At 36.9% G+C, this 11,690-nt stretch overlaps 1 protein-coding gene across 1 annotated transcript; it reads left to right on the top strand.

Moving 5' to 3' along the window:
- Positions 1-2,033: 2,033 nt before the first annotated feature.
- LOC112194565 (pentatricopeptide repeat-containing protein At3g14330-like) lies at positions 2,034-9,664 on the top strand. Its single transcript, XM_024334786.2, is given in 5 exon segments — positions 2,034-2,149; positions 2,428-2,497; positions 7,729-8,026; positions 8,800-9,417; positions 9,420-9,664. Coding segments are annotated over 5 exon segments (1,347 nt in total).
- The last annotated feature ends 2,026 nt before the right edge of the window (positions 9,665-11,690 follow it).

Genomic DNA, 11,690 nt, shown 5'->3' with positions numbered 1-11,690 from the left:
CAACAACTGAAGTGTGCACTTGAAACTTGTAAAAACTCAGATCTCATTGAGCTCGGTCAAGTACAGAAACTAATGCAGAATTCAGAACCAACTAAGTTTGGAACAAACACATTGGTTAAAAACCACTAACATCAGCTACTGTATTCACATAAGCTCTAAGTGATAACAAGAGAGCTATATGGCAAGTATATCTACCTGTAATGCCATTTTGCTCACAGTCCTTCAGAATGATTTTGATAAAACAAAATCTTGACAACAACCTCTAAACACCAGTGAACTTGTAGTTGTCTTTCTGTAACTATAAATCTATGCAAGCATAGCAGTTCACTTGATAACACACATATATTTAGAATGAAGTAACTAAAATAAGTGCTTCACACAAGTTAACTATCAATGAAATAATTTCTTTCTGGAATACCTCAATTTTGTTGATAAATTGCAGATGCAAAATATAAGTATCTGAAAAATTCTAAAACTGTAATGGAATTATTACACAGAAATAAAAATTCAAAAAATGATTCAACACTCCCACTGAACTCAAGCTCTCAAATCAGGTAATACTCCCATGTTCTCAGTATGTCTCTTAAAATTCACAACTGATAAAGCCTTGGTAAATGGATCTGCAAGTTGAGATTCTGTGTCAATATTCAAAACAGTGACTTCACCATGCTTCACTCTCTCTCTCTCACTATAGTACTTCAAATCAATATGCTTGGAGTTGTTGGATCTCTTACTGTTCTTGCCAAAAAAATACTACAGCTTCATTATCACAGTAAATCTTAAGTGCATCTGACATAATCGAACTTAAAACTTTGGTCTGCATTAAAAAGTTTTTAATCCATAACCCTTCACACATTCCTTCATAAATGGCTATGAATTCAGCCTGCATAGTGGAGGTAGAGACCAATGACTGTTTCATGGTTTTCCATGCCATAGCCCCTCCTGCAAGCATGAACACATAACCAGATGTTGATTTCTTTGAGTCTGGATAATTTCTGCAAAGTCTGAGTCAGTATAGCCAACTAGTTCCAGCTATTTGACTTGCCTATATACCAACATGTGGGATTTGGTCCTCTACAAGTATCTAAGTACCTTTTTCCCTGCAGTTCAATGTTCTTGAGTAGGGTTTGACTGAAATCTAGACAAAATTCCAACTACAAAAGCTAGATCAGGTCTTGTATAGACTTGTGCATACATGAGGCTACCTATTAGTCTAGCATAAGGTTTGCTATCCGTATCAGACATCTTCCCCCCATTTTTAGAATTTTTATTCTTTGACAGATTATCTCCTTTTGTCATAGGAGCTTCACCTGATGCACAAGTTTCCATTCCCTCTTTAAAACTTTTAAAATGTAGTTTTGTTGAGATAAGCTTAATAAACCATGTGCCCTGTCTCTCTTGATTTCAATTCCTAGAACATAAGAGGCTTCTCCTAAATCTTTCATGTCAAAATTATTTGACAGAAAGTTTTTGGTGTCTTTAAGTAACTTAATGTTGCTTCTAGCCAAAAGAATATCATCCACATACAGTATGAGAAAAATAAAGTTATTTCTAACTGTTTTCATGTACACACATTCATCAACTATATTTTCTGTAAAACCAAATGATGAAATCACAGAGTCAAACTTCTTATACCATTGCCTAGAAGCTTGTTTAAGTCCATAAATGGATTTCTTTAGTCTGCATACATGGTTTTCTTTTCCAGTTTTCACAAAACCCTCAGGCTGCTTCATGTAAATGACTTCATCTAATTCCCCATTTAAAAATGCTGTTTTAACATCCATTTGGTGCAATTCCATATTATAATGTGCCACTAAAGCCATTATAATTCTGAATGAATCTTTTGTGGATACAGGAGAAAAAGGTTCAGTATAGTCTATGCCTTCCTTTTGTGTGAAACCCTTAGCTACCAACCTAGCTTTATGCCTCTCTATGTTGCCATTTGCATCCCTTTCTGTCTTAACACCCATTTGCATCCTATGGCTTTCTGGTTTGGATTAGGTTTAACTAGCTCCCACACTTTGTTTTGACTCATGGATGAAATCTCAGCTTCCATAGCTTTCTGCCATTCTTCAACTTCACTGCTTTCTAATGCATGTTTAAAACTCAATGGATCATTGTCTCCTGCAAGGATATCGATTTCTTGCAGGTAAACAGTATAATCACTATCCTCCCCATAAACTGGTCTTCTTTCTCTCTGGGATCTTCTAGGCTAAGGGTTAACATTTTCTAATTGCATATTTTGGGCCATATCAGGTGCTTGATCATCTAAGGCTACTGGCTCTACTGAATCTCGATTGTTAACTTCATTTTCTGAATCAACAGCTTGCATCATTTTTAGATATCAAAGGTAAAAAAATTTCTAAAGTATCATTTTCTGCAATTTCGTCAAACTCTAAAGACAAGTCTTCAAAACCTGTATTACAGACTACTTCATCCAAGAATTTTGCTTGATTTGTTTCAAAGGTCCTGGTTGTATGATGAGCTGAATAAAATTTATAACCCTTTGATTTTTCACAATATCCTATGAAATGGCAACTCACTGTTTTTGGATCTAACTTCTGTGTCAAGGCATTAGGTGTTTTAGCCTCAGCTTTGCATCCCCAAACATGACAGTGATGCAAGCTTGGCTGTTTTGCACACCAAAGCTCATAAGGTGTCTTTTCTACAGATTTACTAGGTGATCTATTGCAAATGTAATTTGCAGTCTTAAGAGCTTCACCCCATAAATATTTTGGCAGACCTGAAGTACACATCATACTCCTCACCATGTTTAATAAGGTTCTATTTTTTCTTTCTGCTACTCCATTTTGTTGAGGGTTATAGGGAGTTGTATACTGAGCTTTAATGCCATTTCCTTGTAAATAAAGTGCAAAAGGTCCCTTTTGCTGGCCTGTTTCAGTATGTCTACCATAGAACTCACTACTTTAATTTTCTTTTCAAGTTGCAATTCAACTTCAATTTTGTATATTTTGAATGCATCAAGAGCTTGTGATTTTTCTGACAACAAGTAAATATAGCAATATCTAGAGAAGTCGTCTATAAATGTGATGAAAAAAAAATTTCCACATAGTGTCTTATATTTGAATGGACCACATATGTCTGTATGAATTAGTTTTAAGAGATTTTGACTTCTTAAAGCCTTTTTCTTTCTGCAGTTTGTCAATTTTCCCTTAAAACATTCAATGCAATCACTAAAGTCTATATAATCCAATGCAGGCAAAATCTTATTTTTCTCAAGTGTTTTAAGTCTTTCTTTAGATATATGGCCTAGTCTTCTGTGCCATAACTTTGCAGACTTATTATTGAATAGAGTTCTTTTAATACCTGTAATGTTGTTATCTGCATTCATGTTTTCATTGTTCTCAATCAATAGAATTTCCTGCTTAATAACATAACAATCCAATCTCAAATAATTATTTGAAAACATTCCACAACCAATGTATTCAGAACCCTGAAATAATTTTATTCCACTAAAATCAATAATGAGTTTGCATCCAATACTAACTAAAAGACCTACTAAAATAAGATTCCTTTTTAAGGAAGGAATATAATAAACATTGTCCAGAAAAATAAATTTGCCTAATCCTAAATCGATCTTCAGAGTTCCAATAGCCTTAACTGCTACCCTTGTTCCATTTCCCACACAGACCTGCTGCTCACTTTTCATTGGTGCCCTCCTCTTTGTTAAACCCTACAGTGAGGTGGTAATATGAATAGGTGAGCCTGAATCTAACCAATAAGTGTGTGAATCTACATTTATAAAATTAACTTCTAGAGAAAAGACTGAATTAGGAAATGACTCACTCTTCCTGATCATCCAAGCCTTAAAGCCACTGCAATCCTTCTTCATGTGCCCTACCTTTTTACAGAAGTAGCACTTATACTTAAAGATTTTTCCAGCTCTAGCTTCTGCAGGTTTCCCAGCTACTTTAGTGATGGTGGTCTTTTTGGGCTTAAGATTATTCTGCTTTTTCCACTTTGGCTTCTCAACCAAGTTAACTATAGTAGTTGGTGCTCCTTCTCTCTTAATTCTTTCCTCCTCATCCACACAGATAGAGATTAGCTTGTTGAGGTTCCATTTGGTCTATAGGGCATTATATAAAGTTCTCAGGTTGCTGTAGGTGTTTGGCAGAGAATGAAGTGCCACATGCACTACTTGCTCATCTTTAACTCTCATGTCTAGGTCTCTGAGCCTAGAATTAATATCAATTAGCTGCATAATGTGCTCCCTCACACTGCCCTTCCCAGAGAAACTCAATTCATTGAACTTTCTAGACAACCTAGCTGCTTCAACCTTGTCACTCTTTCTATATTTGTCTGCAATTTCCTCCAGAAAATCCATGGCTAACTCGAGCTCCACTATAGACCCTTTCACTGTGTCAGACATAGTACACCTAATCACATTTTTGGCTTTCCTGTTGCTGCTACACCACTCCTTATAAAGCTTTCTATCCGCATTTGTACTTTCACTATATATCTAGTTCAAAGGGCTGATCCTCAATTAGGCAGAGATCCATGTTTTGATGCATGGACAAGTAAAATTCCACCTGATTTCTCCACTTCTTATAGTTCCACCCATTAAGCATCTCAACCTGACCTAAGGTCACCACAAGAGGTCCTAGACAAAAGAGAAAATAAAAGGTGTAAGCTACTGCATGGTTTCATTTTGTGTGTTTAAAACTGCATTTAAATTTTATGTGTTTCATGCAAAGTTCAAAAGAAAGCAATCAAGCAAAAACAATCAATTGCTCAAGCATAGAAACACAACTTCAAACAATAGTCCCATAACCTACAGTAATATCAAGTAATGCCTTTGTGGCATAAAACTTAACATACTTAAGATTCTAAATCACCATGCTATATCCTGCATATACAAGTTATTAGTTGAAACAATCAAATCTTTAGATAAGAAAAGTCTCAAAAAATCAATATAGGTATTTGTGTTTATACATGGTGCTGTACCATAATCAAGATTACACAGTGAACATCTTCTTTGGAAAAACAAAAATATAAGTGTAATTTTAAAAATAGCAACACAAGTGTTAATTTGTTCAGTCTTTAAGAATTTCTCTGAAAAATGATGAATTGCTTTGTGCAACATGATCAAAACTGTAATTAGAAATTCACAAATCAAAAGAAATAATTTTGTGCTTTACTTAATCATTCACAGTTTATTAACCATGTTCTGCATATATGAAAACATAACAAGACTGCTAAAAACCATGTTCAGGGAGATTTGTACTTAATTCTTGTTAGCTTTAAATTTCATACTCAACTAAAAGCATCAAAATATCAAGGATATCATCATAGATGCATTTGCATATCAAGAACATCACATCCATACATTCATCAACAATCATAGAATCAATCAATCATTCCACATATGATATTTATATGCAATATGACAACCCTTTCCATATGCTAAACAGTAATCCATATGACAACCCTTTCCATAATGCAGAAATTGAAACGCAAGTTCTGATTTCTCAGAAAACATACCTTAGCCTCTGCTACAGCGCTACAACAATTATTTAGCGGAAACAAAAGAAAATAAGCAGCAAATTTCAACTTTCACATAATCCAATCAATTCTAAAGAGGGGTCTTGAATCCCCATAACTGAGAATTCATCTCAGTGAGCCCTATCTCAATCCGATCCCTAAATCAAAAGTAACCGTTATGTTCTAACGGTAATATTCTTTAACTAATATATTAATTATGGACTCAGGTTTGGGCCTATTTACTTAATGAATTGGATTAGTACTAAAAACGGGTTAACAACACTTAAGGCCTGCTTTACTATAAATAAAAAATATATTTTATTTTTCAGAAAATAATTTTCACAGTATGGTTTTCTAAAACAAAACAAAAAAATGCATGATATGTTTTTTAAGAAATTCCTAAGCTCTGATACCATTTGTTAGCAAATAAGAAACACACAAGATCATATCACAAATCACATAACACACAACCTGCACAAGAACAAAACAATTATGCAGCATGCCAGAAGCTCTCCTAATCACAGTAGGAGTAATCACCTGGATTGACACTCTCAATCCCTGCAGCCACAGCTTGTCCAAGAGCATTCATCGAGGTAGACATCTTCAAGGATTAGAAATGAGCAGCTGCACAATGGAAGAAAATCTTCTATGCTTCAACACTAGATGCTTCAGAATGGGAATGAGAACGTATGCAAAAGTAGTGTTGAACATAGGAACTTTCTCCTCCTTATATATTGGCCAAAATCTTATCTTGGACTCATCCCATAAGGAGTCCTAGTTTTACTTCATGTTTATCAGTTTAGGAGACTTAAAACTTATCACAACACTTCATGTTAATCAGGTTATTAACAATGAGAGTCCTACTCCTATCAAGAGATATACATCTAGATAGGTGACTGATATAAGAGTTATAATCACATATTTCTTGTTATTTATTTAGCTAGATCAATTGTTCTATTTATTTAATGCTTTTAGATAATGTTAAGTCCACTTAATTCTAACAGTGGGGTGAAGATTGATCTCGTATGTAAAATTAGGCAAGTAGAAGCATCGTGACTAGTTGAACCTAATCGTGAGTATATAAGTCTCGACAGGTATATAAAAGTGGTGCTCGTGTTCAATGAGAGAAGTAAAAATACTTATCTTTTTTTAGGGGGTTCACCTCTCGTGTCAAAACCTCCGGTGTCTGGAGTTGCGAAGAGATTGCAAGCTGCACCTCTGGCAATATCTGTTAGGAGGGGGCCTCGATTCAGCTCTTCTCTGGTTGTATTTTGGCTTCCATCAACGTGAGCGATAGAGGCCAGGAGCAATGGGAGTTTTAACGAGGGCAACGAAAGCTTCATAGGAACCTGCTGCACTCTGCTGCCGGAAGATCCCAGAAACGGATATGGGTTTGAACCAATGATCTAATTCAACCCTGTCTTTAGCTTCTAAATTTTCGTTTCGAACACAGTCAACTTTGACTTAGAATGAAGGGTCCTATCACGTTCCCTCTCAGCATGCTCTATTTCAAATGCTTTGGCAATCAACAATTTTGGCTTTTGCTTCTTCTTCTTCCTTTTTTTTTTTTTTTTTGTCTCGGGTGCTAGCACGAGTGCAACGCCCAAAATTCGTTATCCTCTGTGCAAATCTGCTGAGTACTGTAGTGTAGACATCCAAACTTGGTTTGGTTCACGTTTTACTTACAATCTTCCATTCAAAAGCTGGAGAACTGTTGGTGACTCTCGCCAGGAGTTATGCCGGATGAGTGATACCGAGAGGGAGTAGAACCAGAACAATGAGCGATACTGAGATGATGTCAATTTTTGAGAAGTGATACCGAGAGATGTGCAGCGATACCGAGTGTGGAGGACTGGAGGTACCGAAAGCGTCCTAAGAATGTTCTCGCCGGTAAAGAGTACAATGATATTGAAAGTTTGAAACTAGTTCGACTATGGTGTACCATGGCGAGAGAAAAATGGACTCAGTTTATCGTTCGAGGGGATCACAGTGCCGAAATTAGCTCTTTAATTGTGGTGTATCATGGAGGAGAGGCTATCGGGAGATGAACTTTGGCCTCGATGCATCTGTTTCACGTGATGTGATGGGTCAGCGAGACCGACAGCTTGTAGGGTAACAAATCGAGAGTTACCGAGAATTGTTGGTGTCGGTATGGATGGGTGTCGTTACAGAGAGATGGGAGTGCATGCCCTGATCATTTTTGGGTGTTTGTCTCGGTGCTGCCAGGTCCCGGTATGGGCCAAAAATTTGTCGATTGAGAGGACAGCGATACCGGTATGTAGGCTTGGTGTAAATTGGTTTGTAAGCTTGGCACAGCGACAGCAAGAAACAAACTTTCGTGATTCGTTGAGGAGTCGCGAGTCGGGGCGACTCAGTAGACCGATACTGAAAACCAAGTGTCCTGATGTCCCTATATTGAACTTACTCATGGACATGTATGCAAAATGTGGAGCAATTGATTACTGTAAGAGGGTGTTTGGCAATATGCACTGTAAAGATTTGACATCTTGGAATACTGTTCTTACAGGGTATGTGGTCACTGGCACTGGCGGGCGGACGCACGTTGGGACGAGTGGGGGCTGCTGCCCCCAGTGAATTTTTTTCATTTGCTCAACAGCATCATATATATATATATATATATATATATATATATATATATATGTTCATCGGTTTTGCCACCAGAAGAAGAGGAATATATATGCTGCCCCATGACTTGACTATTGTGTAATCTGCTGCCTCACAGAACCACAGCATTGCAATTAAACTAAGGAAACTTACACGTGTAAATTTATGCAACCATTTGACTTGTCTACAAGTCGCAAGTCTTTCTCTTCTTAATTTTATATTTCTACTATATAAGAGTTTCACATGTGCATGATTTCATAATTAATCAGTTTTAACTTCTTTTTTATGAACTACATAATGATCACTAACATTAAATTGTAATAAGGTGGGGTGGTAAGGCTTTGGTCTCTCATTTGAGAGGTCAAGAGTCTGAGCTCTATCAAAGGTAACCGTGGGTTTCTTTTTAATGCATGATGATTTTGTATTTTCATTTTTTTGTCTTGCTAGGAAATATAGTAAGTGTACTTTATGGTAAATAGATAGAAATAAAATATGTGTCAAGAAATATATTGATTTAAAGTTAGTTTATGTGTTAAGAAGTTAGAATATGTATTCATTGAAAATATTATCCATGTCAAAAGATTGAAAAATTATGTTTCATTCATCATAGTATTCTATATTTATTTATTCAATCTTTTTTCTGCCCTCACTCACAAAAATGTCTGCGTCCGCCACTGTATGTGGTGAATGGGTTTATTGAACAAGGAATGATATTGTTTGATCAGATGGTAGAGTCTGGAATCAGACCAGATGGAGTGACCTTTATAGCTCTGTTATCTGGCTGTAGCCATGCGGGGCTTACTGACCAAGGACGGAGATTGTTTGATAAAATGAAGTTGGGTTATGGTATATCCCCAACTGTTGAGCATTATGCTTGTCTTGTAGATCTTTTGGGAAGAGCTGGTAGAATTGAGGAGGCCTTAGATGTAGTAGAAAACATGCCTGTGAAGCCGTCTGGAAGCATATGGGGTTCATTACTCAACTCATGCCGGCTCCAAGGCAAAGTTGCTCTTGCGGAGCGTGCTGCAATGGAGTTGTTTGAGCTTGAACCTAACAATCCCGGGAACTATGTGGTGCTCTCAAATGTTTATGCAAAATGGAGGGATGTGGGGGGGGGGGGGGGCGGGGGCGGGGGGCAGGCTGGATGCAGTTGGTTGCAAATAGGGAGTCGGATCCACACGTTTGTAGTGGGTGGGGGGTTTTCAGTTGAGTTTAAGAAAGTTTGGAATGAATTGACGGATGCTATGGAAGAGGTTGGGTATATTCCTGACACAAGTGTTGTCTTACATGATTAAATGAAGAAGTGAAATCGATGTGGGTTTGCGGGCACAGTGAAAGAGTAGCAATTACTTTTGCACTAGTTCACACTGCTGCTGGAATGCCAATTAGGATTACAAAGAATATTCGTATTTCTGCAGATTGCCACTCCTGGGTAAAAATAGTTTCAATGGTTACAGGTAGAGTCATTGTTTTGAGAGACACAAATCGCTTCCACCATTTCAAAGGAGGAGCATGTACTTGTAAGGACTACTGGTGATAACGGTTTTCTTTGTTACTTTTTTTCATGATTCTATACATTTTCTGTTTTGAGAACAGTACTGCTAAAAATAATTCAATAAATTGAAGCTCAGCCTGATGATGATACATTGGATGTTGTGGTCTGTAGTTCACAGAAGTTCTTGGTTATTTGTTACAATGAGGAAAAAGGTTTTAATAATTTCCAATATTCAATGATTTAAGTAAGTATATTCTGTACTGATAGAATTAAAATTTCCTGGAATTACTAATTGCATTGATAAGTAGAAACCGGTTTTTTTTTTTTTGGGTCCAAGATCAGTGAAAAACTGGTGTATCTCTACTAAAAAACAAGAAGGAAGAGTGTCTCTCTACTAATAACTTTAGTACCAGGTTTTAGAATGTGAACCTTCTGATAACAGGTGTTCTTACTATTACAACTGAGTAAAAAGAAAACTGGTTCAACAAATCTTAATATACCATATAAATTGAGAGAAATTGAAATATGACGCAAACTCTCTGCAGTTTGAAATGTATCCCATGAGCAGAAATTGAGAATCCGACTAAGAATTACAAATAGCAGCCATGAATATATGAAATCTAAAGCTAAACAAAGAAGTATGAGCTATCAACATTGACTTTGCATTTTAAAACTAGTCGTTATTTCTTCGAAGCTCTTCTTTTTGTACATGGCTAAATGCAGCTAAACTTTCAAGTGTATTCCTGCATTTGACAATGAATTAGATAAATTTCCTGACTCGCTTTTCCTAATCTTTTCTTTGTTCTTGTCTGCTCGAACGTTTTATTCTCTTCTAATTTCCTCTCATATTGAAATTTGGTTAGAAACTGTTGCCCTAGTTAGAGCTGTCGTCTGTCCATCTAGAGCTAGTGCTATTGCTTATCCAAAGAGTTATAGCCTATTCTAATAATTAAAATTTCGATTTATTTCAGATTTGATGTCAGTGTAACAAACATTAGTGACCTGAAACTGGATTGTTCAGAATCCACTGATAGATATTAATCACTAATGAGATTGGGATACATACAACAGCTTAAGAAAAATCCCCATGATCAGAGAAATTTCTACCAACCTGATCGATCCAAGAAAATAAATAGACCTCCTTCAACTGACTACTGCAGCTGCAGGATAGCACTTGCAAACCGAGGCTAATGCTTTCAGCTTTCTTCATTGAGCCCTGAATATGAAACCTACAAGTTGTGGTGTCTAACAAGAGTGATCGAGATGAGCTGATTGCAGTTACATGATATTCGAATTCAGACTTCGGTCCAGGGTTGAGTGGGTGGAGGACTAATCAACAAAGACTTCTAGATGCAGTTTACTCGGAGTGCAATCTTTTACTGATGTATATAGGGCATGGAAGTGATCATTGGTTACTTTAAAGTAAGCTGCACATAACGTTTCGAAGTTAGGGCCTTTTTCAAACTAGGTAATATGGCCAATGTTTATTTCTCTCCACAATATTAGATTATTATCCTGGTTGAGTTGTTCATTACTGAAAAACTGAATTTCTTGCATAAAGGTGGGGAGAGAGAAAAAGGGAGCTTTTTAGGGTTGGGGATTTCGAAAGGCGTTCTACTGCTTGTTCGGCGGCCCCTCTATGCCAGCGACGGCGTCATGCCATGCCGGCATGAGATGGGGGCAGTCGGTCGATTGGCCTCTGGTGTGATGACCTGGATTTTCGTTACTTAATTTTTGTAATTAATAATGGGTTTTTTGCACCAACAGTGTCTGGAGACTTGGGTGACTGACAATATGATACCCGAACTTACAAAGTTATCAAAGTAATACCCAGACTCAATTTTTCGTATCAACGTAGTACCTGCGGTCATTTTTCGTCACATCTCCGTTAATCCTGACCACGTGCGACGCACGTGAGTCACAAAATAAGGGCAAGAAGGACATTTTCACTCCAAAAATCCCAATCCAATACATTCTCCAAAAAAAAAATCCGAATCCAATCGTCATGCATCCCCATTAGAACTTTTCTGAGCATGAAATTCAAAGAAACCTATTTATTATGATCTTC

Source organism: Rosa chinensis, chromosome 3, assembly GCF_002994745.2.
Source record: "Rosa chinensis cultivar Old Blush chromosome 3, RchiOBHm-V2, whole genome shotgun sequence".
Lineage (NCBI taxonomy): Eukaryota > Viridiplantae > Streptophyta > Magnoliopsida > Rosales > Rosaceae > Rosa > Rosa chinensis.
This window is presented reverse-complemented; position numbering and strand designations above follow the sequence as displayed.